This window comes from Otolemur garnettii, unplaced genomic scaffold (assembly GCF_000181295.1).
Source record: "Otolemur garnettii isolate 467f Iridium unplaced genomic scaffold, OtoGar3 scaffold00020, whole genome shotgun sequence".
NCBI lineage: Eukaryota > Metazoa > Chordata > Mammalia > Primates > Galagidae > Otolemur > Otolemur garnettii.
Genome location: NW_003852415.1, coordinates 2,357,384 through 2,385,071, shown reverse-complemented (window position 1 = coordinate 2,385,071; position 27,688 = coordinate 2,357,384). Strand labels below are relative to the sequence as shown.

Sequence of the window (27,688 nt, the reverse complement as noted above, 5' to 3'; positions counted from 1 at the left end):
TATTCAAGCTGAGCCAAACTGAAAATGGTTATGTAAAGTATTATACTTAGTCTGTGCATGGTCACATATTATGCACATGGAAAGAATTTCTCAACTTTTAAAATTCAGTTACCGTGTTCTTCCTGCCAATAAGCTTCTTCTTGGGTTTCCCCTACAGAAGTAGAAAGGACAACTGGGTTAGAGTATGCTATTTAGACAGTCTCTCTTGAGTTCATACATACATGTACTCCTGAAATTTTTATTACAGAAATTCAGTATGGAATTAGACCGGGGAGGCACCTTTGGGGAAAGGCAGATAAATTAAGAACATTTTCTGAGAAAAGTAGAGTGCTGTGAACTGGAGGGAACTTTAATAAAAACACAAAAGAGAAAGGACAAATAAATTCTAGAGAAAAACTAACAATTTCTTGCATTTGTCTATGTACAAAGCTGATTACACTTACTCCTCACAACAGCCATTTGAAGAAGGCTGTTATTAGCTCCATTTATATAAAGGAGAGGGATAAGATGATTTTGTGACCTGCTAATGTCAGAGCTTAACAGGTTTTTTTTTTTTTTTTTTTTGAGACGGAGCCTCAAGCTATCCCCCTGGGTTGAGTGCCATGGCATCACGCTCACAGCAACCTCCAACTCCTGGGCTCAAGCGAGTCTCCTGCCTCAGCCTCCCAAGTAGCTGGGACCACAGGCGCCCGCCACAACGCCTGGCCATTTTTTGGTTGCAGCCATCATTGTTGTTTGGTGGGCCCGGGCTGGGGATTCGAACCTGCCACCTTAGGTGTATGTGGCTGGCGCCTTAGCCACTTGAGCCACAGGCGCCGAGCCAGAGCTTAACAGGTTTACATTTAAACCTAGGGCTTAAGTCTCCGATGGCATTGTTCTTCCTACTTTCATAGAACTGTTTTTGGAAAGAAATCAAATTTGATACTTAGGGGGTCCGAAAAGGATGTTCATCAGAAATAGATTTTCTACAATGGAAAAAAAAAAACTTCTAAAAAAGGATGCTCCCCATTGTCTCTAAACAAAAGTTGGGCTCTAATCACTACAGTGCTACTCACGTTTAAATAGGTTTTTGTTTTCCTTTTAAAACATTTCTCCTCAATTTCCTTTCACTTAACACTTTTTTATGCATTTTCCCAGTTCTACTTGTATACATTTGTATATGGATCACAACAATTTTATTACCTGTGTACTATCATGTATCACTAACCACAGATGAGATACTGAATAATTTTCACTCTAAATATCCTCCATGTTAACTTTTTATAACCCACACACCCCCTACCCATCCTCTGCCCCATTAATGTATTCTCCACTCTAAAATTTTGTCATTTCAAAAAATGTTATGGAAATAGAAATAAATGACATGTAACCTTTGGTATTGGTTTTTTTAATAAATAAACAGACAAATGCAATGTAGAATCTATCTACAAAAAAATCAAATAGAAGAGTTAAGTCTTCACCAAGATGTTTTGTCTTTCCTTTCCCATGTTTTCTATCCATGCTAATGTCCTGAGATTGCCACATTACCATCAGAAAGTCGCAAGATGATTTTAAATTTTCCACCCAGGTAATAGTTTTCTCCAGCAATCTGTATCATGGCTTCACAATAAAATCACCTAAGCAGCTTTTAAGTACCAATACTTGACTTTAGGGGAGAGAAGTGGACAAGGCATAAACATGATTTATAAGATCCCCAGATGTTACTAACAGGCAGCCAGAGTTATAACTACTGCCATAGCGTAAGACAGTATGTAAGATACTGTTTGCCAGGATAGAGAGGAGGAATTGAGAGTTAGGTACAGAAGGCAAACAAAATTAGCCTAAAAAAAATGAGTATAGAATTAGTTTGAAAGTGGTTCTGATAATAACACAATTAGATTTGCAAAGGAAAAACATCAATTTAGATTGAAGAGAACAAGTTTATAGGAAGATACTAGGACTCTCAACAAATACGTTTTCATTTTTTCAATGTATGTGTTTGTATATGCCTACGGAGTGGTAAGTTCTTGAAACTGACAAAGATAAGCAAAACAAACACCTACTCTTAAGAGTCAACTTATAAAGTACAAGTCAGTAAACAGGCAATTATAATATAACCTAGGACTCTAAATCAGACTAAGGGCTACAATAAAGGCTGGGAGTACCTCATAGTCTAGGTTAGAGAAGGAAGAATACAGAAGAATTTTGGGATGAACTCAAGTCCATTCATCTGGAGAGCTTGTAAGGATAAGGTAGTACAAAAAAGCAAATAGATATATGACCACAGGTTGTGAGGGAAAGAGATCAGGCTAAAAAGGTAAGTAAGAGCAGATCATTCAGAAGGCCTTTCATGCTAAACAGGCAAATTTATGGGTTTTTTAATCAAAGATTTTAGAATGCTTTATAAACAAGAGTTGTTATCGGGCCTGAAAAAAGAATGCAGGGAATATACTAACTTGGATGGAAAAAAAAAATTACATTCCCTAATTGAAATTAAGTGTTTCCTCCACATAAATGTAGACAACCACCCACAGTAGTGGATTAATGTGACTTCATTACCAAAAGAAATAACATCTTTTTTCTCATATTACTTTAGAACTACCACAAGTATCTCAAAATACTGTCAATACTTATCAATCTTTGAAAATTATCATAGTTATTAATTATTTCTTCTGCTGGATCTTGCTTCTTAATGTGCTAAAAAGAAAGCACATATATTATTATATCTCCAATTTTTTATTGTTGTGCTCCTCGTAGGGGAATGCTTCCTGCTTTTGGCTAGTATGTGGTTTCTGGATCGTCTGCTCTGCCCACTGTCCCCCTTATGGGAAACCCAATACAGAAAGATCCAACCTCAAGCACAGAGTCCATGAGAGTTAGAAATAGACCTACACCACCTATTAAGAAACCCATACAAACCACCTATGTAAAGCAAATGGTCCATTACTTTTAAATATGACTGGATACGCCAAAATCACCACATTTGAAGATATATTACAGTAAAAACTAGAAAATAAGATGAACAATCAGAACTAATACAGAAAAATTAAAATAATGCAAAAAACATAAAGGAACTTCACACACAATAATCAACATAGTAAAAGAGACTTGAAAAGACATTACATCCATAAAATATGAAAACTAATCAAAAGCAAAAACAATTCTTGGATATTAAAATCATACCTGCCAAAATAGAAAGTAAATCAACCCTCTCCTATGCTAATAATAAATAACAAAACAGACAATGTTGAAGACCAATTTAAGAGTTTTAGAAGACAAAACTCAAGAAAGGCCCAAGAATTTTCCAGGGTTTTTTTTTGTTTGTTTTGTTTTTGTTTTTTTGAGACAGAGTTGCCCTAGGTAGAGTTAGTGCCGTGGCATCATAGCTCACAGCAACCTCAAACAACCTCAAACTCCTGCGTTCGAGTAACCTTCTTGCCTTAGCCTCCCTAGTAGGCAGGACTACAGGCAGCTGCCACACACATAGCTAATTTTTCCTATTTTTAATAGAGACAGGGTCTCACTCTTAGTCAGGCTGCCCTTGAACTCCTGAGCTTAAGCAATCCACTCGCCTCAGTCTCCCAAAGTGTTAGGATTACACGTGTGAACCACCAAAGGTCCTAGAATTTAGAGCTAAGACATGAGGTCTAAAATATGAAAACAGTAAACAGGAGTTCTACAAGGAGAGAAAAGAAAAAATAAAGGTAACATTTCCTGCAGTTGAAAGACTTAAATCTTCAGACTGAAAGGCCTCACCCAATGCAAATCCAAAATAACAAAAAATGACATATCAGAACACATTCTGGCAAAGTATCTATCTGAACTCTAAAAATAAAGAAACCTTGTAAAAGTTTTCAAGGAGTAGGGGCAACCTTTCAAAAACTCTATATTATATATAAAGAACTGAGATTCTATGTCTTGTTAGTAAATCCAAAGATCTCTTTCATTAGAAGCTTTACAATGTGATTACTTAAATCAATGGTAACTATCACAAATTTACAGATAGAAATTGCAAATCCTATTATTTATGATAATAGATCATGAAATTACAAGAAATAGCTGAAATCTGAGTATCTAAGAATCCTTCAAAAAAGTTTCTATAGCCTCAAAATATAAGTTTCTCTAAAAAAACAGGGTGTCTTATTTTGGAAATCAATTAAGGCAAATGTAGTTATGTCTCAGGGGCTAGGAAAGTATGTGAGACTGAGCAGTCTGTGCCTGCTGTGTTATTTTAATGCCAATGTCTGTTTTCCATCACTTCCCCCTATTTTCTCTTATACTGAGATTATCTGTTGTCATTTCTTATAAGTCTCTGTATATTTATGTTGCAAATTACCTCCCCTTCACTTTATCTGATCTGATAGTTCTAATCTCTTTTGGTCTAGAAAAACAGATAATCGTATCTGTTCAAACTTTATCCCCACAAGGCACTAAGGGCTTTTCTGGAAGAAAAAAGTTTAGGGCATCTGTGCAGATTGCGCAAAGATCTTTATGGCTTAATTTTTGGTTTGTGGAAATGTTATAAAGTGCTGAAAGTTAATAATAAATTCTGGAAAAATGAGACATTATTTCATATTTTCTGGAGGCTTTGTCTATCAGAGATTTTACATGCAGATTTTTATGAAGTCTCTTTCCTTCTCCTGCATATACTTTCTCCTAATCTTGTGATATAGTCCGAATTTATAAGTTTAGCAAATCCCCACCTGTCCTGAAAGAGGCGTGTTGCCAGCATATAGTTCATGGAGGTCTTGTGCTCAAGGTAGGACCTAAAAAACAAAGAAGGAAACTGGTTATTTCTTAAGATTAGTTCAAGCATTGAAGTGAGAGGTTACTTATATGCTATTTCCAAAGATATATACTGTTTCTAAAGTAGCAAAGGAAGAGACAGTTGCTCAAATTAAAATTATAAAATAATTTTAGAGTAGCAATGAATAGAATATAATAAAGAAAAAGACTTTGTTTAGAAAAAAGAAAGAAAAGGTAGCATTTCTTGGAGTAATAAAAGGTGACATACTAAATTCAGAAAATAAGAGTGAAAGATTTTTTTTTTCTAAACACAAAAAGCTTATATACAAAAGAGGTCAAATAAAGTTAGGAAAAGAAGATGCAAAAAGGACATGAAAATGTAGATAGAAGACTGTTTCCATCATGTTATTCCTCAATCTAAGAGCTGTCAATGGCTCCCTCATGTCTGCTGCAGGAGTCAAAGACTTCTCTTGTAAACTTTCAAGAGTTTAAAAATGTGTACCACCAATTCATTCACACTTTCTCCACACAGTTGCCCAACATTGATCATGCAGTGCAGCCAGGCAAGTCACCTTAGAATTCTCTCGTACCACACACCCCTCCCACTGACATGTTGCCTCTGACTGCACATCTCCTCCCTATCCTCTCGACTTATCTATAGTCGTCTCCCCTTATCTGAGGTTTCAGTTATTCACAGTCAGCCATAGTCCAAAACTATTAAATGGAAAATTCCAGAAATAAAGCATCCACAAGCTTTAAATTACACACAATCCTAAGCAATGCCATGAAATCTCAAGTCCTCTTGTCCCCTCCCACCTGGGACATGGATTATCCCTTTGTCCAGTGTCTCCACACTATAGACGCTCTTAGCTCATTACTCACTTAGCGTCTGTCTTGTTATCAGATTGACTGTCATCTCATTTCAGTGCTTGTGTTCAAGGAAGCTTTATTTTGCTTATGGCCCTAAAACATACAGTAGCGATGCTGGCACTTGGACATGCCAAAGAGGAACCATAATGTGCTTCCTTTAAGTGGAAAAGTGAAAGTTTTTGACTTAAGGGGAAATTTTTTGCAAGATAAGAACAAATCTAAGAAATTGTGAAGAAGGAAATGTGCGCCAGTTTTGCTATTGCACCTCAAACTACATGGTAAGTGCTCAGTGAAGAGGGACAGGGGTTAAATTTTTGGTGGAAGGTATGAGCAACTGACAGCAGCATGCTGCGCCAGAAAGCTCTGAGCCTGTAAGACGGCAGCAAAGGATCCCCTGAAAGAAGAGACATCAAGTCATTCACTGCAGACCTGTAGACATCACTAGGAGATGTCTATACAGATGCAGGGATACCGAAAGTAAACAGAAGCCTTATGCTACGTCACAATGCCTGCAGCATTCACTTCACTTCATGTCATCATGCAGGCAGTATGCATCTCACATCATCACAAGAAGAATAGGGTGAGTACAGAACAATTCCAAGAGATTACACTCACATAACTTTTATTTCAGTCTACTGTTATAACAGCTATATTTTATTACTAGTTATTGTTATTCATCTCTTACTATGTATAAGTTAAACTTTATCACAGGTATGAATGTACAGGAATAACATGATATGCACAGTTGACACCCTGTGCATTGAAAATCTGTGTACAACTTTTGACTCTCCCAAAACTCACCTAATAATAGCCTACTGTTGACCAGAAGCTTTACCAATAATAGTCAATTACACATATTTTGTATATGTATTATATACTGTATTCTTTTTTTTTTTTTTATTTTTTTGTTTTGTTTTAATTGTTGAGGATTCTTTGAGGGTACAGAGGTTACACTGATTGCATTTGTTAGGTAAAGTCCCTCTTATAATTGTATCCTGTCTCCAAGAGGTGTTGGATACACTGTGAACCCCCACTCCCTTCCCTTTCTCTATCTCTCCACTCCCCCATTTCATGTATTCTTATAATAAAGTAAGCTAGAAAGAACAATTAAGAAAATCAAAAGGAGGAAGAGGAAGGGGAGGTGTTGGTCTTATTGTTACAGGGATAGCAGACACAGAAGAAAATCCATATGCAGGTGCATCCACACAGTTCAAACCTGTGTTGTTTGAAAGTTGATTGCGCAGGGCTTGAAACTACTATTCATAGTTTCAGGCATCCACTGGGAGTCTTGGAATATATACCTCACAGAAAAGGAGAGGCCAATTATAATCTACCCTTCATGAAGCAGGTCAAGGCTGGGCACAGTGGCTCAGGCCTGTAATCCTAGAACTCTGGGAGGCCGAGGCAGGAGGATCACTTGATGCCAAGAGTTTGTGAGCAGCCTGAGCAAGAGCAAGACCCATCTCTATAAAAAACAGAAAAATTAGCCAGGTGTGGTGGAGGATATCTGTAGTCCCACCTGCGTGGGAGGCTAAGGCAGGAGGATTGCTTGAGCCCAGGAATTTGAGACTACTTCTCATACATAGGTCATTATGAAAGTTTTGAAATACATATACATCAAGAAACATAAAATCCACCCAGGTGGAAACAAATGAAGCCCTCCCAGCAGCACTGATAAGCCAGCAAGGTGAAACCTGCATGGGTAAATCAGAAAGGATGCTGTTGATTTGTTTCTTGAAAGTGAAAGAATGGACTGTAACACAGTCTCAAAACCTTCATAGTGATTCACAGATAGGGTCAGGTGCTCCCACACATACAGGCCAACCTTGTCTATAATAGGAACATAAACCTGTCTAATTCTGAAGTTCAACAGGAAATGCATTTGCTTGCAGACAGATATCATCAAGTCTCCTCACATAGACTTTACCAGTAAGAAGATGGTATTTTGGTCTTTGTCTATTGTAGTCCTTGTCTTATTTCTCTACTGGTTCAAACCAGGTATCATTACTGGATGTCCTTAAGAGAACCCAATATTATTTGTATTGATTCCTTAGGAAAAGGTACTCCAATTAGGGTTCCATCCCTTGAAATATTCAGAAGCAGAGGGTTCTACTTTCAATTTTTTAAATAGATATTTTCTAGAAAGTACAAAAATTTAAATTCTTTAAAACCATACCAAAAGATATATTTCTAATTGTGAAGAAATCCATGCAATATTTTCCTCCTGAATTTCTAGGTTATCTACAAGGTGTAATTATAGTATAGTATACTCTACTATAGTATCGTATATTCTGAAAGATAAAAAGATTTGTCCACAAACAGCCAGGTTTTTCAAATAAAATAAACAACAAACAAACAAACTGGCTTTTTCTTTTATTCCTCTAAGTTCTAGCTCTGTACTTAGAACTAACATCCTAACTAGGTCAAATGCTCTTACTTCTTTTTTTTTTTTTTTTGAGACAAGAGTCTCATCACCCAAATAACATACATTGTACCCACAAAGACATCATCTTAAAAACCAGCTGACAAAAAAAAGATATTGTGCATACAAAATCTGCTGCACACTTCTCATCAGAAAAATGCAAGCCTGAAGATGATGAAAAGTTATTTTTCAGAAAAAGTATCAGCCTAGAATTCTACAACTAGTTAAAATAATTTTTTAAACATAAAGGCAAAAGACTTTTTCACACAAATGTAAGTTGAGTGAATTCACCACTATCAACTCAACACTAACTACACATTATCTTAAACATGCTTTAACTCTAAAGATGCAGAAAGATGAAAGGTAAAACAATGGAAAACATACACCATGCAAATACCAGTCATCAGAAAGCTGCAGTAGAGGATATTAATAGCCAATAAGTAGACTTCACAACAAAGAACATTACCAGAGATGGGGTTATTTCATAACAATAAAGAAGTCAGGCCAGGTGTGGTGACTTACACCTGTAATCCTAGCATTCTGGGAGGCTAAGGTGGGTGGATTACCCAAGTTCACAAGTTCAAGACCAGCCTGAGCTAGAGTGAGACCACATCTCTAAAAACAGCTGGGTGTTGCAGAAGGCACCTATGGTCCCAGATACTTGGGGGGCTGAGACAAGAGAATATGCTTAAGTTCAAGAGTTTGAGGTTGTTGTGAGCTATGATGCCACAACACTCTAATGAGAGCAACAAAGTGGGACTCTTCCCTCCCCCCAAAAAAAAGAAAGTAAGAAAAGAAAAAATGAAGTCAATTTATCAAAAAGACATAATGAGGCAGGAACCTTATCCTCAGGGAGCACAGTGAGGAGGTGGTAAGTTGGATGCAGCATATGATCCAGAGCAGTGGAAATCTGATGAATTAGGCAAGTGATTGAGACCAGCTGGGTTCCACTGCCCCCCCACAGAGGTCTGGGACAGGAGGAAGCCCTTCCAAAGTTTTCAGTTGTTGGAGGAAGCTGTGCACTGAGTGGAAAGCTTGGAAGAGTAGGCAGACTCAAATAGTATACAGCACCAGATTTGACTATCTGTTGAGTGGACTTACTGTAGGTTTGGTGGCTGGCAAGGCAGCCATACTGAGAAGGTCTGGGTGACCAGGGTGCTGCCATTGTGGGAAGGTTTTGAGAGGGTCTTAGCAGGGGTCTAAATCATGGCCATCTTAATTCTACCTGCCAGAATCAGAACTCTACTTTCGGGACAGGCTGAGGGATTCCCCCACCCCAGGGGAATTAGAGTCCAGAGGCATTGTGAGACCTGCTCCAGAGGGATTTTTGTGAGCTTTAAGATCACAACACAGTAAGGTCTGAATGCTGAGGGAACAATCAGGCAATCACTGAAAGCAACTAAATTTGGAATAAGGGCCTAAGGATCATAGAGGTTACTGGCTGTGCTCTCCCTCTCCTAAAAAATCCACAGCACCACCTGGTGCCTCAACGATATATTGCAACATACTATCATCAAGTGCAAAGACTTCTGTTTGAAACAAAGGAGGCAGCGAGAAGTAAAAAGGAGAGCCAGGTGTGGTGGCTCACGTCTGTAGTCCTAGTACGGTGGGAGGCCGAAGGGGGTGGACTGCCTGAGCTGAGAGGTTCGAGACCATCCTGAGCCAGAGTGAGCCAGAGTGAGACCTCGTCTCTACCAAAAAAAGCTGCACGTTGTGGCAGGTGCCTGTAGTCCCAGCTACTTGGCAGGCAAAGGGCAAGAGAATTACTAAAGGAAGAAAACAAACAAACAAACAAAAAAAACAAAAATCAAAAAACTTCAAACTAAGATGAGGGAAAGCCAGTTGAAATTGAAAGCAAAATTTAAAAAAATAAAAAAAGAGAGAGAAGTAAAAGGGAGGACAAAGAGGAGAACAAGAAGAAAGAACACATGAGGAGGAACCAACAGAAAATTCTGGGCACCATAAAAAGCCAAAACAGAAGAATTCACCCCAGGAACCAGGAGGCAGCTACTGCAGAAGATTCCACCTATAAAGAATTAATGGACTTCACAGAAAGGGAATTCAAAATATGGATGATAAAGACAATAAAAGAAATGGATGAAAAAATAGAGAGACAGAACTAGAAGTCAGACAAGAGACAGAATACAGAAAGGATTTGGTGGAGCTTAAGGAAATGAAGGAGACAATCAGGGAATGGAAAGATGAAGTGAAAGTATCAAAAATGGGTTAGACCACAGAGAAGAAAGAATCTCAGAGCTAGAGGATAAAGTTTTCAAGTTAACCCAGGCAGAAAAGAAGAGAGAGAACAAACAGAACAGGTGCTTAGAGAACTACGAGACTCCATGAAACATTCAAATATACAAATAATAGAGATTTCTGAAGTGGAAGAAGATTGTCCCAAAGGAATGGAAGCCCTATTGGAAACTACCATAAATGAAAAGTTCCCAAGTTTTACTAAAGACCCCGACACACTCCTTTCAAATGGATATGAAACCCCTAGTCATCCCAAGTCAAACAGAGCCTCTCCAAGACACATTGTAATGAACCTGTCCAAAGTCAAGATCAGAAAAAAATTCTCCAAGCAGCTAGGAGTAAGCACCAACTGACTTACAGAGGCAGAGCCGTTAGGATGACAGTAGACCTTTCAACTAAAACCTTCCAAGGCAGAGGAGCATGGTCATCCACCTTGAACACTCTACATAAAACAATTTTCAGCCCAGAATTCTGTATCCTGCTAAACTAAGCTTCAAAATTGATAGAGAAATCAAATCTTTTGCAGATATACAAGAACTGAGGAAATTTGCCCCAACAAGACCAGTTCTACAGGAAATACTTAGACCTATTCTCAACACTGATGACCACTATGGACCACCAGCAAAGTAAACACACAGAAGCTAAAGGTCAAAACTTAGCTTCCACAGTGGCACAAAGGATAAAACTATACAACGAACTTTCACAAAATGAGAAGTTCATTGTCAACAGGGAAAGAAATCCCCCCCCAAAGTAATTCCTTTTGGCTTTGCAGGATTGGACCAATCAGGCTCTTCTTTCAGAACCTGAGAATTGGGATAGTGAGTAGGTGAGCCATGGAGCAGATAGGTCACATAGGTTCAGAAGGTGACTCTGGGCCATGGGAAACCAGGTAAGCTTGCAGAAGGGGCAGGTCTGCAATGAGGAGAGCCTGGAGCAGAGGATAGAGGAGAACAGTTGGGTTTTTTTTTTTTTTTTTTAGAGAGAGTCTCACTTTATTGCCCTTGGTAGAGTGCTATGGAATCACAGCTCACAGCAACCTCCAACTCCTGGGCTTAGGAGATCCTCCTGCCTCAGCCTCCCAAGTAGCTGGGACTGCAGGTGCCTGCCACAACACCTGGCTATTTTTAGTTGTGGTTTGGCCGGGGCCGGGTTTGAACCCTCCACCCTCGGTATATGGGGTCAGTGTCCTACTCACTGAGCCACAGGCGCCGCCCGAGGAGGCCAGTTGGAAAGGAAAAAAAGTAACCTTGGTGCCAAGAGCTTTCCAGATACCATGAGACCTACAATAAACATCCCCTTTACCTTGGGGGGGGAAAAAAAGACACAATGAACCTAAAGCATACATACCAAATAACAGAGTTCCAAAATACATCAGAAGCAAAACTGACAGAACCAAAAGGAGAAATTTAAAGTTCACAATTACAATTGACGCTTTCAATACCAGTCTCTCAATAATTGACAAAATTAGTAAATAGAGATGATCTAAACAACACTCTCAAACTCCATGACCTAATAAACAGTTACAGACTCCAAAAGAGCAGCATATACATTTTCTTCAATGTACATGTTACATTTACCAATATAAACCATATTCTGGGCCATACGCCAAATGTTAGTAAATTTAAAAAGACTGAAGTCACACAAAGTATGTTCTCTGACCTCAATACAAGTAAACTGAAAATCAGTAAGATTCTCTGGAAAGACCCCAAACATTTGAAAACTAAATAAAAAACTTCTAAGTAACCCATGGGCAGAAAGATAATCAACAGAGAAATTAAAAAGTATTATAAATAGAATGAAAATAATACCACAACAATCAAAATATGCAGAATATCACTAAAGCAGTACTTAGTAAAAAATTGTAGCATTAAACACTTATACAGGAAAAAAAAGAAGTCTCAAATCAAGAACCTCAGCTCCCACCTAAGAAAACTGGAAGAGTGAATGAATACCAAAGTTACATAGAAGAAAAACATAAAGATTAGAGTAGAAATCAGTGAACTATAACTAGAGGAAAGAAAACAAAAAACAATGGAACCAAAAGCTGATTCTCTGAGAAGATCAATAAAATTAATCAACCTCTGGCCAATTGATCAATCTTTTTTTATACCAGTATAAAAAAACAGAGAAAAAACAAATTACCAATATCAGAAATGAGATGAGTAAAAGGATAAGGGAATGCTATAATTTTATGCATATGAATATGAAAACATAGATGAAATGAACAAATTTCTTAAAAGACAAAAAAGCCATTCAAGTAGAAATAGATAACGTGAAAAACCCCGTGTCTCTTAAAGAAACTGAAATTGAACTCTAGGTCCAGATGGCTTCAATAGTGAAATCTACAAAATACACAATAAATAACAATCCTGCAGAATTTTAAGACAATTGAAGAGATAAAATTAAACCAGAATAAAATATGACTACACACCTCCTAGGGGCTAAAATTAAAAGACTGACCACACCAACTATATACTTGTGACATGAATGTAAAATAATGCAACCACTTTAGAAAACTGTATGGCTGTTTCTAAAAAAGTTTGGCATATACAACAATATGATCCAGTCATTGCACAAGTAGATTTAAGATTGGAGTCTCATTATGTTGCTCAGGCTGGACTTGGTATTTCTGGGCTTAAAAGATCCTCCCATCTCAGCCTCCAGAGTAACTAAAAGGGTCCTCCACTGCACCTGCCCCAACAAGTACATCTTTACCCAAGAGAAATTAAAGCACACGTTCATGCAAAAATTGATACATAAATGTTTACAGAAGCTTACAAATGATCCAAATATCCATTAATTGATGAAAAGATAAATAATTATTTGTGCCTATAATAGAATATTACTCAGCAATAAAAAGGAATCAAACCACTTATACATGCTATTTCATGTATGAATCTAAAGACAATTACACTGAGTGAAAAAAGCCAAACAAGAAAATATGCTGTACAATTCTATTTATATAAAATGCTAGGAAATGCAGATGAATCTTCAGCTACAGAAAACAGATTAGTAGCTGCCTTGGGACTGGATAGGGCAGAGAGGGCAAGAGAGAACAATTACAAAGCGGTATGAGGCAAGTTTTGAAGGTGATGTTCACTATCTTGATAGCGGTAGTAGTTTCACAGATATATACAAATATACATATATATTTAAATATGTACAGCTTATTGTATATCAACTATACCTCAATAAAACTGTTAAAATATACTACTTACATTATCAGGCAAAAGTATGAAATACTAAGTGATAAATTTAGCAAAACATGTTTAAGACTTTTATACTGAAAACTACTTAACACGGTTAGATACTGAGACACTGGGGGTTGCAACAAAAAAATTAAAATATAAAAAAAGAAATTACAAAAAAAAAATTACAAGAAATTAAAGAAGACCTAAATGAATGGAGGGACATACCTATTCATATGGATTGGAAAACTCAACTCAATACTGTTAAGATCTCTACTCTCCCAAAACTAATCTGTATACTCAATGCAATCCCAACCAAAAACTAGTAAGTAGGCTTTCGAGTGGAAACTGAGAAAGGAATTATAAAATTCCTTTGGAAACACAAAGAACACAAAATAGTCAAAATAATTTTTAAAAAGAACAAAGTTGGAAGACACACTATCTAATTTTAAGGCTTAGTACAAAGCTAGAGCAATCCAGACAGACATATACATCAATGAAACTATGAAAAGAGTTGAGTAATAGACCTACACGTATATATTCCAATTAATTTTCAAAAAAGATGCCAACATATGGGCTGGCATGGTAGCTCACGCCTGTAATCCTACCACTCTGGGAGGCCAAGGTAGGTGGCTAGCTTGAGCTCATTAGTTCGAGACAAGCTTGAGCAAAAGCAAGTCCCCTTCTCTACTAAAAACAGAAAAACTGAGGCAGGAGGATCACTTGAGCCTAAGTGTTGGAGGTTGCTGTGAGCTATGACGCCACGGAACTCTACCCAGGGTCGACAGCTTGAGACTCTGTCTCAAAAAAACAACTCTTCCTCCACCAAAAAACAAAAGAAAGACAATTTTTCAAATCAAGGTAATGATAAACACAAAGTTTAGAACACTATCTAACCCTGGACTGGGGAGTTAGTTAGGATGAAAGTAGCCAACTAGGGGACTTAAAAAAAGAGACGAATTATATAGAGGTAGATTAAAGTACTATTTGTTAATGATCTAGTTCTTGGGTTGGGTAATTATACATTTTATTATAAATAACAAAAAACAAGAAAGTATCATGTGAGGAGCAATATACAGTGTGCACAGTTAATCTCATCTACAGGCATAAGGTACAGATTTTTAAAAAAGGTAGTCACCTCACCCATATATTTCCCACGTCTCAGATGTAGGAAATATGCGAATAAATCCACCTCGCCGATCATTCTCTTCCTTCACCCTCCGTAAAACTTTGATCTAGGTGGAAAAAGAGAAAAATCAATAAAATGAGCACTGATTTTGAAAACTGGAATCCATGTGGCTGTAGTACAAAGGAAGAGAGTTACAACCCAAAAATATGGAAGAGATACATAGGGAGAAATTCCATTTAAAATGATGTTTCCTGGGGGGAAAAAAAATTTCTCATCTTGAGTCTTGCTCTTTTCAATGTTAAATATGAGTTTTTCATGAATATTATGAATCACTCACTAATTTTCACCGAACCCTATGTTAACTTACAAAGGGATGAAGTGGAGTTATCTTTACCTCCTCCATTGACAGACCAAGCACAGAACCACCTAACTTCCCCGGCACTTTCTCCCGGGCTGGGCCCACAAGATTTTTCATTTCCGCATCACTGGCAGAGAGTGGACGAGAACGCTAAGAAGAAAATAAAAATAACAAAAAGTTTTTTAAAAGCAGTTTTCATCATTCCTCATTCCCTCTGTATGCTCCCTCACATCATTATCTTTCCTAGTATTTGAAACTTAAATCCACAGCCCATTTTCTGTGATTAGTCTCCTAGTCTGAAACCCTAGGAAACAGACGAAAGTAAATGCAAAGGTACGAAGAGAAAACAGAAAAGTAGAAAAGCATGGGTTGAGAGAGAAATATGTGGAAGTAAGAGTGAGAACCATGTGACTTTCTCAGCTACTACTTAGTCCTAATCTTGGTTTAAGGGAACATCCAATATTCCAAGAGCCTCAATAGAACAGTATTAAGAAATGTGTGTTTATTTTAGTAAATATGTTCTTTTCGGCCCTGGGGAAGGAGAGTTAGGAGAACTGAGACATAAGACACAAAACCTAGGGATAATCTATTATACTATAAATTAAAAAGTTGGTGTAATGTTTTAGAATTTGATTGAGGAAACATTGGGATGAGAGTCACCAGTGACGTAAATAAGAGCTGTGACCAGAAGGCTACAATTTAGGAAACACTGTGGTTGCTGGACTTCAAGAGACATGGGACAAGAATGACTGGCCCTGGGAAGTACTCCAACAAGGCAGCCAGGTTCATCACTGGTCCCAAAAGAAGATGTGGGCTATTTCAGCTTCTGAATGATGATCAGGCAGGTCATCTGAGTACAAATGTGTTAAATGATTTTAATGTTATAACAAGCAGAAAAATTGGGATAACAAAGGAAGTCAGATGGTATAAAGCATGATAATACACTATTGTTGAAAGAGATGAAGTGACAGATAAAATAAGACAAATCTGCCAAGCAGAGAGAACCAACTATGGGTGCAAATTGTCTTCTAGATTCCTGGAAGTAATTTCAACCAAAGAGAAGAAGCCCAGTTTTCAGGAGCTATTGTTCGTTTGTCTTTATGTGTAGACTACCTATAGAAAGGCATTTTGGTAATTAATTTTTGGCCTTTTCAACAGGACTCAGTGTTATGGGTGAACATTTGTGTCTCTCCAAAATTCACAACACTCACAGATGGTGCTTTTGGAAGGTTAATTTGGGTTAGATAAGGTCATGAAGGTGGGACCCAGGTCTAATGAAAACAGTGTGCCCTTAAAAGAGACACTAGAAAGCTTAATTTCCCCTTCTTTCTGCCTGCTCCCCCTCACCTACAAACCTATAAAAGAAGCTTCAGAATGAAATCTACCTTGCCAGCACCTTGACCATACACTTCCCAGCCTTCAGAACTGTGAAAAATAAATTTCTTTTGTTTAAGCCATCTAGTCAGGGGTATTTTGCCATAGCAGCCTAAACAAACTAAGATACACAAATACAAACTTTGACAATTAATTTTGCGAACTCATCCTAGACAAAGTGTTATATACCTCATTGCTGAGTATCACTATGGTCACCTTCAAAGTACCTTTGGGAAACTATGCACCAATGTCAATACCCAGTCTATCCTTTAAAGCAATTTTGAAATTCTTTTTCTGGAACGGCCATCAGAGCTGTTGAAATACACAGGTCACTACAAAAGTTTTAGGACACACTGTTATGGTCCATTATTTCACTTCCAAGAAATACAGTCAACAGTATGCTTTCTGATTCACCTATGCAAGTTTCAAATTATTCGGCTTATAAGTGTTGTTGGGAAGACTTCATTTATTTCCATCTGCAATTCTTGAATTTTATGTATCTCAAAACTTTCATAATGACCCATGGATTACCCTTGAAGTTATGAATGTCATCAAAATGTTTTCCTTTCAATATTTCTTTTATCTTTGGGTAAAGAAAAAGGTCACTAAGGGCCAAAACAGGTAAAGAGAGAGGGTGTTCTAATACAGTTATTTGCTTACTAACTAAAAACTCCCTCACAGACAGTGCTGTGTGGACAGGTACATTGTCATGATGCAGGAGCAAAAAGTTCAGGTTGTTTTTGTCTTACTTCTTAATGCAGCCTTCTCAGCATTTCCAAAGAGGAAACTTGGTTAACTGTTTGTCCAAGTGGCACAAATTCATCATGAAGAATCCCACTGATATCAAAAAGGGTTAGCAACATCATTTTCACTCTTGATTTGAACTGACAGAAATTTTTTGGTTGTAGAGAATTGGCTGACTTCCACTGGGCACTCGATGCTTTGTTTCAGGGTTGTACAGGTACACCCATGTTTGATCACCAGTGACAGCATGGCCCCAAACCTCATCTTGTCTCTCTAAAAGGTCTTGGCAATCTTCAACTCTCCTTTGCTTTTGTTCATCGGTGAGCTCCTTCAGGACCATTTTTGCACACATCTTTCTCATGCCAAGATTTTCAGTTAAGATTTTCCTAACTGTTTCTCTATCAATATTTACTGAGTCTGCTAGACTTCTTATAGACAACAATTCTGACACACAAATAAACAAATTTTTGCAATGTTTTCATAAGTTCTGCTCTTTACTAGCCACGTGGCTCTCTCTTCATCAGTGACACTTTCTCTCCCCTTAGAAAAACGTTTAATCTATTTGTACACTGCCATTTTCTTGATGGCATTATCTCCATAAACTTGGACTAACATGTCCCTCACTTCACTTCTACTTTTCCCAAGTTCAACAAGAAATTTAATATTTGTTCAGGGCTCTAATTCACACTCCAACATGCTTGTGATGACACACAAAAACACGTAACAATAATGAACACCACTCATCAAGATACCACCACACATCAACATAAACACACCTGTGAGACACTGATATACCCAGGTTATGAAACCTTACTGAGTAGTTTGTACAGTGCCGCTAACATAAGCAAATAGTGGCAAGTTCATGAACTTAACTGTCAGACTTTGTAATGATTTTACCTTTGAACGCAAGGGATACCAACACACACTAATCTTCAAACCTAGCATGGGAGCTATAAAAAATAAATTGTCTGACGGCGAGTCCAAGATGAGATATCTATATAAAGAAAACCAGAGAAATCAACAGGTAGATGTAAGCAATATGCAGAGTACAAGAACTTTCATCTGTATAGCTTTTACTGTGGTATCTTCAACATCTAAAACAGTACATTGTACTTGGCATAGAGTAGATAAATATTTGCTGAATGAATAAATAAATGAATGAAAGTAGGGACATACAGATCAATCATGGTTAAAATTAAAATTTACAACAGAATTTTGGGAAATATTTTAACTCCCTTCAATCTCTGGAAATACATTAAGCAGTATGTATTGAAATGAGAGGGTTTCTAGGGGAAAGTTTAAAGCTTTAGAAAGGATGGCTGGTGGGGGTTGCTCATGCCTGTAATCCTAGCACTCTGGGAGGCCAAGACTGGTGGATTGCCTGAGCTCAGGAGTTGGAGACCAGCCTGAGCAAGAGTGAGACCTCGTCTCTAAAAAGAAAGCCAGGCATTGTAGCAGGCACCTGTAGTCCCAGCTACCTGGGAGGCTGAGGCAACAGGATTACTTGAGCCCAGGAGTTTGAAGTTGCTGTGAGCTATGACACCATGCTATTCTCAATCGTGACAAAGTGAGACTCTGTCTCAAAAACAAAATAAAAAGAAAAAAAGATTTAGAAAGGAAACCAATATAAGTAATAAAAAGTATGAATACTATTTATATATAATTTGGAAAAGCCAAAATATTAAACATCCACACACTACCTAATATTTGCCAAAGAAAACTTATCTAGTTCACACATGACAGCAATCCCTGACCATAAAGCCATTAGCAGTAAATCCTCCTAAGTCAAGTAGCCTTCTCACTTGATGCTATATAAAAGTACTTTACAGTTGCCTTAAATTATATGAGGAGAGTAAGAAATAAGCATTCATTTAAATAACATAATAAAAATAAAGATTTTTTATTCAGCATTTTAGAATAGAAAGTACGTTGTTTAATTATGTTGATAAACTAAAATCTGTATTACAAGGTTAATGAAAAATATTGTAAGAAAAAGTTATTACATATTACAATTGTTTTACTACATGGCTATATTTATAAGAACACAAGTCAAATCACTACTTAATGGCATCTCATGTGAACCTCCAATTTTTGTGGGTTTTGAAAAATGGCTTTTAATAATCTTGGCTTCTAGAAAGAGAGATAAGTGTTGCAACCTTCTTCTTCTCCTACGTGGTCCTTGTAAAAAATGAATTAGTACCCCCAAACTCTTCAATTTCTCTGCCATCACTTTCAAAGAGTTATCTCCCATACATAATCACTCCTTTGTTATCAGCCCACAATTCTAGCTCTCGCTACTGTGTAAATGTATGTGCTGTTTGGGGTGGGGGGGAAGTATGCAGGAATTCAGGCATAAGCTTTTGGCTGGTGTATCCAGGAGGTTTGAGAAAGGAAGGGATGTGACCTGAATTACAGACACAAGTGAAAAGAAAAGGCAGAGAAAAAGGAATGGGTAGAAAAAAGGATGAGGAGGAGGGGGATAAAAGAAATATGTAGGAGAGCCAAGGAGACACACTTGGAGATTAAAAGCAAGACAAAGGTAAAAAAGGAATTGGACTGGTTTTAAAGGCTATCAGAACTATCAAAAACAAGAGCAAAACAGTAAAAATGCAAGCCAGTCTATGGTTTTGACTTTGGACACATCAGTTACAGTCTGAGAATGGCAGATATAATAATAAATCTACATAATCCCATGTAGATTCCCAATGCACTAAGGAAATAAGGCTCCTCTGAACTTAAAGAGAATAATCGCCTCTGGTTAGATAACATATGAATTAAACTATCAGATAAATTATAAACTTTCAAATTGCTGTCAAGATAAGAATTCTGCCACACAATGTGCATCAAAGATATTAAATTGTCATTAGTACAACTTATGATTCAGAAATCTACCCAGAGAAGAAACCTTTGCCTATCTAAGGAAGATCTGAGAATGTAAAATCACTAAGACTGGAACCACCACTCCCTACTCAAAGCAGTATGAAACAGATGTTGAATCAGAAAAATGATTCTCAGCCTAAAGAAAGTTGGCAAGTACCAACGATGAGAAGAATCTGACAAGATACAGAATAGGAAAAAAGATAAGAGATCCTCAAAGACATCATAATTGAGGAGCAAAAATAAATCTATTTGACAGGGAATAGAAGCAAAGAATAAAAATTTACCAATGCAGTTTTATGAAGTTTAGAGTAAAGAAATTAGAAATAGCTCAATTTACACGTGATGCATCTTGTCATCTAGAACATAAAAGTTAAAATTAAGTTTAAAAAGTGAAATAAATTAATGCTAACTGAAAGGAAAAAAGTCAAAATAGCCACATATCAAGAAATGGCAAAAATGGTTTCTAAGCAAGGTTTAAATATAATGATAACCAGAAGTACACTTTAAAATTGGGGTGGGGGGAGGAAGTAAGCAAGTAGCCTTCTGTTACAGTAAAAAAAAAAAAGAGAGATGCAACATCTGGAAATTTAGAATAAATGTAAGTCAGCAGGTCTAAGAGACATGCATCTTATTATTAAGGGAACTGGCTTTAATAAAAAAAAAAAAAAAAACTTACCAAAACGACTTACAATCATGTTTGAAAAATCATGAAGAACTGAGGAGGTACCAGAGGATTAGAAAAAAACAAATGAGGTACCAATCTTCAAAAATGTAAGAAGTGTGCTCCTGGTGATTACCGCCTGGTAAGTCTAACTCGAATCCCTAGTAAAATAATGGAACAAATATTAAAAGGAAAAAAATCCATAAACATTTAGAGTATAATGGGCTCATGAAGAATAGTATGGAGGCTGCATGATTTCTTTTAAAAAATGCTTTAAAGGTTTTATTTGGGGGACAAAAATACAAAAAAGAAGACTAAAGCAAATATATTTTAATGTTGTTGGACTTTAGAGAAGCATATGAAAAATTTCATAAAATTCTGATTCCAAATTATATTTCTAATCAGGGGTTAATGCCATGATATAATGACTATAATACATTGACAAAAACTAAAAACAGTTTAAAAACATAACTGTAAAATAAGATAAATAGCAGTGAATCAAGTTAGGAAGTGATTTCCAGGATACTTATTGATTAAGCATTATTTAGAATCTTCATTAACATCTAGAAGGAGAAATAAGCAAATAAATAAAACAGCATTTGTGGATGATGGCACATACGAAAAACATGACTACAAATAGATGAACATCAAAATAATACCAGATAATGACAATGGGAAAAGGAAAATTGAATCCTAGGATTTAAAAGTGTGAAGGTGACTGAATTTTCTAAGTCTAAACTACATGTCCAGCACTACCCTGAATATTTTACCTATGTGTTATCACTTCCTTTTCCCCATTATTCCATGTATATTGTATCATCCCCATTTGGCAGATGTAGAAGCTGAGCCTGAGAGAGGTAGGGGGCCTTGCTCAAGGTCGAACAGTGATTGACAGAAATCAAATTTAAATTCAGGTCTGTATGACTCTAAAGTCCATGTTCTTTCCACAATATAATACAATACAATTTCTGGTAGGTGGAAAATTTGAACCACAGACATTCAAGGGAGGGGAGAAGTATAGATAAAACAGATTAAAAAGGGAAAAGCGGAAAAAGGGCAAAGAAGTAAAAGAATCCACATTCTTACAATAGAAAAAGAAAACTTGGCAATGTAAGCAGTCAGAAGAGGGAATTTCTTCTCTTTTCCTTTCTTATCTTAGCTCTGATGGTTTAAACCACCGTGGAGTTAAGAGTACTACATTAACAAAAAGACAATGACAAAGCAGAATACTTTAAGAATCCAACGTGCATAAAGGTGGCTAAATAAAACCAGGAAGGTTTTGTGTCAAGCAAGCAAGTTCAAACATATAACTACTAAAAAGAGGCCTTGCTCTTCAACAAGCCTACTGTAACCTATGGCAACTCAAGCAATGCATCTAGATGCAACAGAATTAAACTGTATTAAGAGAAATTAGGATAAAATTTGCATATCAAAGACATTTTTTCGGAGTCAAACTCAAAGTCTGTTTGAGCTCTTAAAGAGCACTCCTTTCCTATTCTCCTCCAAGTTAGACCAGTTCAGGGAATATTAGAATATAAGCTCTTTCAAGTAAATAGCCTTGTTTTGTTTTGGTTTTTGCCATGGATAGCAGCTGGCACACTTAGGTATTTAGTAATCACAAAGCATATCATGTTACTGAGCTTTGAACTCTACCAACTAAAAACCAAAATTCATATTACAGAAGCCCACTAACCAGTTACCAAATACTACACAAGGCAACCAGTAACACTTCCTTTCATTTATGGAGTCATATAAACCATATAAATCACTTTATCAGAAACAGTAGCTAAGAAAGTTACAACTCAAGCTTCCAAGATTGCCAGAAACTACACAGAGAGTACAAATGCCAAAATAAATATACTGGAGATTTCTGCTAAATAACTAATAGTTCCAGTGATACATTTACATCTATATCCCTCATACTAAATCATCAAACAGCAGGAACACAATCCCCATCACTAGCCTATGACTACAAAGACGTTTTTTAAAGTCTGTGTAGAAGAAAAAGATAATTAACCTCAAATACTAACAAGAACAGTAACAGAGCAAATGCTGACCATTCAAAAAGAAAAGATGTTTGTTTTTATTTTAAAGGAAGCATCTGAGACATTAATTAAGACAGAGTTTCTAAAATTCATAAACTGTGAATATATGTTTATTCATATATTTATAGATATATGAAGTATTATCTGTTAAGAAACTCAAACACAGCTCAACACCCAATATTTAGCCACTGGTAATGGTTTGTCTCATATGATGCCTGAGCAAAACAGAATCCATTTGTGAACTGTAATATTTCCTCTCTGGAATATTGTGGTCCAAGTGACAGATATGCCTGCCTCTATTCCCTATTCACCATTCAAATTCAAAGGTCTCTATCACAGCATAAACATGATGGGAAAAGAGGATTCCTAAATTCCTGCATCCTCTACTCTTTTATAACCAAGAAGACATCTATGCATTTATTTTTATTCACTTATGTGATTAAACTATGCAAAGCAGGTACAATAAAATGTGTACCATGAAAAACTACCCTAAAAGGCTCTCCATTTAGGGATGGAAACAGAATTTGAATTAAATCTCCAAATGATCCAAAACTTACCTGTTTGGCGTTTGATGACTGAAACTGTGCAGATACTGGACGCTATAAAAGACAGAAAAATGGAATAAAGCCTCATCTTCTCCTAACATGCCTACACTTTCCATCTCCTACATCTATGACATATAAAAAGGAAAAAACAATGTCCATGCAGAGACCAAAAGCAAAAGCCCTATACTTTGGGGTTGGAAAATTAAAGTTAAAGTCAGTGTGCACACTCCAGTCTACCTTAATCACATCACTCTTAGCATTATTACACCTGCCCCTGTTTACTCATTTAAATGACCTTGCTTCCTCCTATGCCATATACAATGTATTCCAACTTCTACTTCTCATCACAAAGGGAACAATCCTACCACCAGATACTGACAATCCTGAAGTTAACTAGTCCACCTGACAAGTTTGTTTGACACAGCAGACACAAATGATCTATATAGTTCTTTTGCCTGCATGTAAGTGTCTTGTGGGCTGCTTACACATGAAATCATGCCAATGCCCACTGGCATTTAGCAAAACAAGTGTCCAATAGATTATCTATAGTCTGCCAAGATCTGCCAACAAAAGCTGACAGAAAGGTAACAAAAGGATCAATTCATCTAAGTTGGCACACAGCTCTAGAAGTGAAACTTGGCAGAAATTGTGTCAAAGCTGCACACAGACATTGATGATACTTTATACACAATCAATACTGCAGCATTTGCCACAGATACTGCAGGAAACAATTTGCAGGGGAATTTGCAAACAATTTACCTAGATCATATTTTTCTATTGCACCTAGGTTAATCCTCTACTTTTTCTTATTAAAAATTAAAGAAAATCTTTTGATCTGTGTTGATGCACTGATCAAGTACATCCCTGTTTCCTGATTTCATTTCTAATCCAATATGATACCTCTTAAAATATAGTACATGCTGTTCCACATCCTAACACTAATTAGCCAATCACCCTAGAGCACGGGGGTCATAGACAGGCAGACCATAGACTTAATCCCAAAGACTGGAGCAATGCTAGTATGTTTGGCCTGTAAAGTTTTTTTATTTAAATGAACTATCTGACAATATTTAAAAGTAAGATTTCTGACTTCTCCTGACAAGAGGAAGATCTCACATACTTGGCCCATACTTATGCATGGCAGTGATCAGCTAGAAAACATTAGCAAAACAACTGCCTCTTTAGATGAAGTATGCACACTCCAGCTTACCTTAGTCACATCACTCTTAGCATTATTACACCTGTCCCTCTTTACTCATTTAAATTGCATGTAGAACCCACAGGTGTTTTGAGTTCAAAAACCCTGTTCTAATGAAAAACTGTCTGAATTAATAATAATATATGAGCTTGGCAAACAGAAAGAGGACTACTCTAAAGGCAAGCAAAAGGAACAAGAAGATGAAGATGGGAGGAAAAAGGGGAGTAAAGGCTACAGTGAAAAAGGAGGTGAAAAAGGGATAAAGGAAAGGAGAAGGGAAAAGAAAGGAGGGAGGAAAAGAAGCTGTTTATGCCTTCAAAGAGCTTACAATCCAGCAGAGGAGTACCAAACAGTTTAAAAGCAGCAAATCAATGAATGCAAAACAATGGAATATAGAACAAATAAATAATGCTGAAATGAAAATTAAAGGTCATAAAAGAGCAGAATGGATTTAGTAAGAAAAGATCTCCAAAACTCCTGAGCAGGCAAAGTAATTAAACCAGATGGGAAGAGAGGAGGAAGGTGGATCATTTAAGAAGAAATGTTAAAGGCAAGGATATAGAAGTGGAAACAAGCAGGGTCAAAAGAGGCTAGGACTGATAAGATGATAAAATTAAGGAAACAGAAGGATTAGCTGATTGATTTAACTGGACCAAACATGCAGGGTACACAAGACTGAAGCAATGCTTGATCGAATCATTTTTCAGAGATGCATTACTTTCTTTAGGCATCCATCTCATTTAGCCTCAATCAACTCATGATTATGGAGGGGCTTTTGCAAGAGAATCCGCTGTACAGAAGACACTTTCAATGAAGTATCATCTTTACGAAGCTATTCTGAAGATCAAAAGAAGCAGTAATGACTAAGGATTTGGTAGGTTCCATCTCTGTGCTTTGTTTATAAGCGTATCAATCTGAGGGGGAGAAAGGTGCTTCTTAAAAGGAGAGAAAATGGAAAAAGGAAAGATTAAAAAAAGAAAAGAAATAAAAAAAAAAAAAACAGAAAGTAAGTCTGTTGGAAAGCACAGCTATTAGCCACAGTGAATATAACTGCCTGCTGTCTGATCCCCAAATTCTCCTGCTCTGAATGACCTCATAGCCCCAGAGCTTCAGCTCCCTTAGATGTATCAGCTGCCACTTCCAAGTAAGCCTCTTTTGAGGCTTTCTGCTGCTGAATTTGCTTACCTGAGATTTCTGGAAAGGGTTTCTCCTGGAAGACTCAAAGCTGGGATAAATTGTCCGCGTTGATGCCCGCTGGGCAGGATCTTGGCACACAAATCCTGAATGGGGAATGGGGAACGTTAAAACGTGCTATGTTCTAAGAAATTAGCAGGTTTGGCCGCACCTTTTCCTTAGGTTTACAGACTCAGTTTCACGGTCATAAATATTACAGAGATCCATCCCCGAGAGGACTCTGTGCAACTCTCCCATACATACAATCTGCTTAAACTTTAAACCACCATAACTGGAGAGAACAAGAAAAAAATATGCAGATAAATCAACCTCGCTGGTTGTATAGGTAAAACGTGATTCTGATTGAGAAAGAGATGTAGTGGACTTTTGATGAACCTCAGAATAAATGTATAAATCACCATTTTAAAACACATGGTTGTTAATAAAAACAAGTCATTTTAAAGTAACTTCCTAGATAATGACTGGAAAATGATGTTTTTACAGGGAGAATCCAAAAGCAAGTGAACAGTCTTGTCCTGTTATATGATCTACTTTTAGAACTGGAGAAAGTGGTCTACTGGCAATTTTTAAAATGGGCTTTGTAGATTATTTTTTTAAAATAGAACTTTGGCTAATTTCACTTACTTCCTAAAATGAAGCATATTCTCATCCAAGGAGAATAGAGTTAGCTAAGTTTTACAAAATTTGCTGGTACATCAGGTACTAGTTCACCTCAAATAAATTTTATTATGTCTTTTTGTAGTACTCAAAAAAACCAACAAATGTTCAACATACCCACCTGTCTGCACATGTCCCTTTCAGAGTTTTGGCTTATCTACTTAAAACGGGATTTCCTCCTTAGGCTGCTATGGCTGTAACTACCACAGAAGAGATCACGTTGAGACCAGCAGAGACTGTCTCAGAGAAATATAGCCAGTCTCCTTTTATAACAAGGTTTCGTCAGTGGGTTTCATTTTCCCAGCTCTGAGAAAAATATACTTTCTCCAGATCCTTGCTTAATTCTCCTCCACAGCTCATAATTCCTGTGCCCTAGGTCTCAGCCTTAGCTGTGGTTCAGCCTCAGGACAGGATGGAGCCAGGGGGAGTAGAAACATATAAACATTTCCCTGAAAATATAATTTTTTAGTACAAAACATTCAAAGCATGGGTTAGGAACTGCCAATTGGCAATGCATATGGAGTCTGACAAAATGGATGCTCTGGTTAATTTTTGTGAGTCCAGGCCAGAAAATACTACTCACCTACAACTGTGAACATATCCGAAATCATACTGGCTTTAATCTTTAGGTCCAGAGGTGCATCACTAACAGAACAGAGGAAGAAAAGAATAATTGATAATTTTTTTAGTCAGTGAGATAGCTGCTTTCTAATGGACCCCAATATAGCAAACTTTCCAAAAGTCAATGAGGAGCAACACATAAAGCACATCAAATCCATGGAAAAAGAAAAAGAAATCTGGGCCAAAATACCAGGAATGAAAGCCTTGTGTTAAACTCATCCTCTGTAAGGCAGGTCCAGCACCAAGGCACTGATTACTTAACATGCAATTTTTTTTATTCCAAAAGATCTTATACAATTCCAATTTTGCACAAGTCAAGAATACTGCTTTGTTATCACTGTGGATTTTTCTGTTTTTATTTTTTTGAGACAGTATCTCACTATGTCGCCCTCAGTAGAGTACCACAGTGTCACAGCTCACAGCAACCTCAAACTCTTGGGCTTAAGCAATTCTCTTACCTCACCCTCCCAGGTAACCCACCACAAGGCCAGGCTATTTTTTGTTGCAGTTGTCATTGTTTAGCTGGCCTGGGCTGGGTTCGAACCCGCCAACCTCAGTGTGTGTGGCTGGCACCATAACCCCTGTGCTATGGACGCTGAGTCATCACTGCGGATTTTAGAGCTCCTAGTCTTTATTTTAGAGGTGGGTCTTTATGAGTGTTCTAAGATTTTTAGAGGTGTGGTCTTTATGAGTGTTCCTGCCATTCAATTTTATTTTCTTTTACTGTAAACAGTCAAATCACATTCACATGCAAGAGAGGAAACTCCGGCCACTTTTGTACTCTTTTTAAGGACTTCATTGTCTATTCTTTTTTTTTTTTTTTT

The 27,688-nt window shown here is 37.1% G+C and overlaps 1 protein-coding gene across 1 annotated transcript in view; it reads right to left on the bottom strand.

Moving 5' to 3' along the window:
* TTLL5 (tubulin tyrosine ligase like 5) overlaps positions 1 to 27,688 on the bottom strand; it is a 308,822-nt gene that overhangs the window by 197,169 nt on the left and 83,965 nt on the right. The window contains exons 14-19 of the mRNA XM_023511518.1: positions 26,827 to 26,888; positions 25,578 to 25,672; positions 23,207 to 23,248; positions 14,982 to 15,095; positions 14,602 to 14,693; positions 4,683 to 4,745 (exon numbers count right to left, since the gene is read on the bottom strand). Of these exons, the coding sequence (XP_023367286.1) occupies positions 4,683 to 4,745; positions 14,602 to 14,693; positions 14,982 to 15,095; positions 23,207 to 23,248; positions 25,578 to 25,672; positions 26,827 to 26,888 (468 nt within the window). The remainder of the gene's footprint in view (positions 1 to 4,682; positions 4,746 to 14,601; positions 14,694 to 14,981; positions 15,096 to 23,206; positions 23,249 to 25,577; positions 25,673 to 26,826; positions 26,889 to 27,688) is intronic.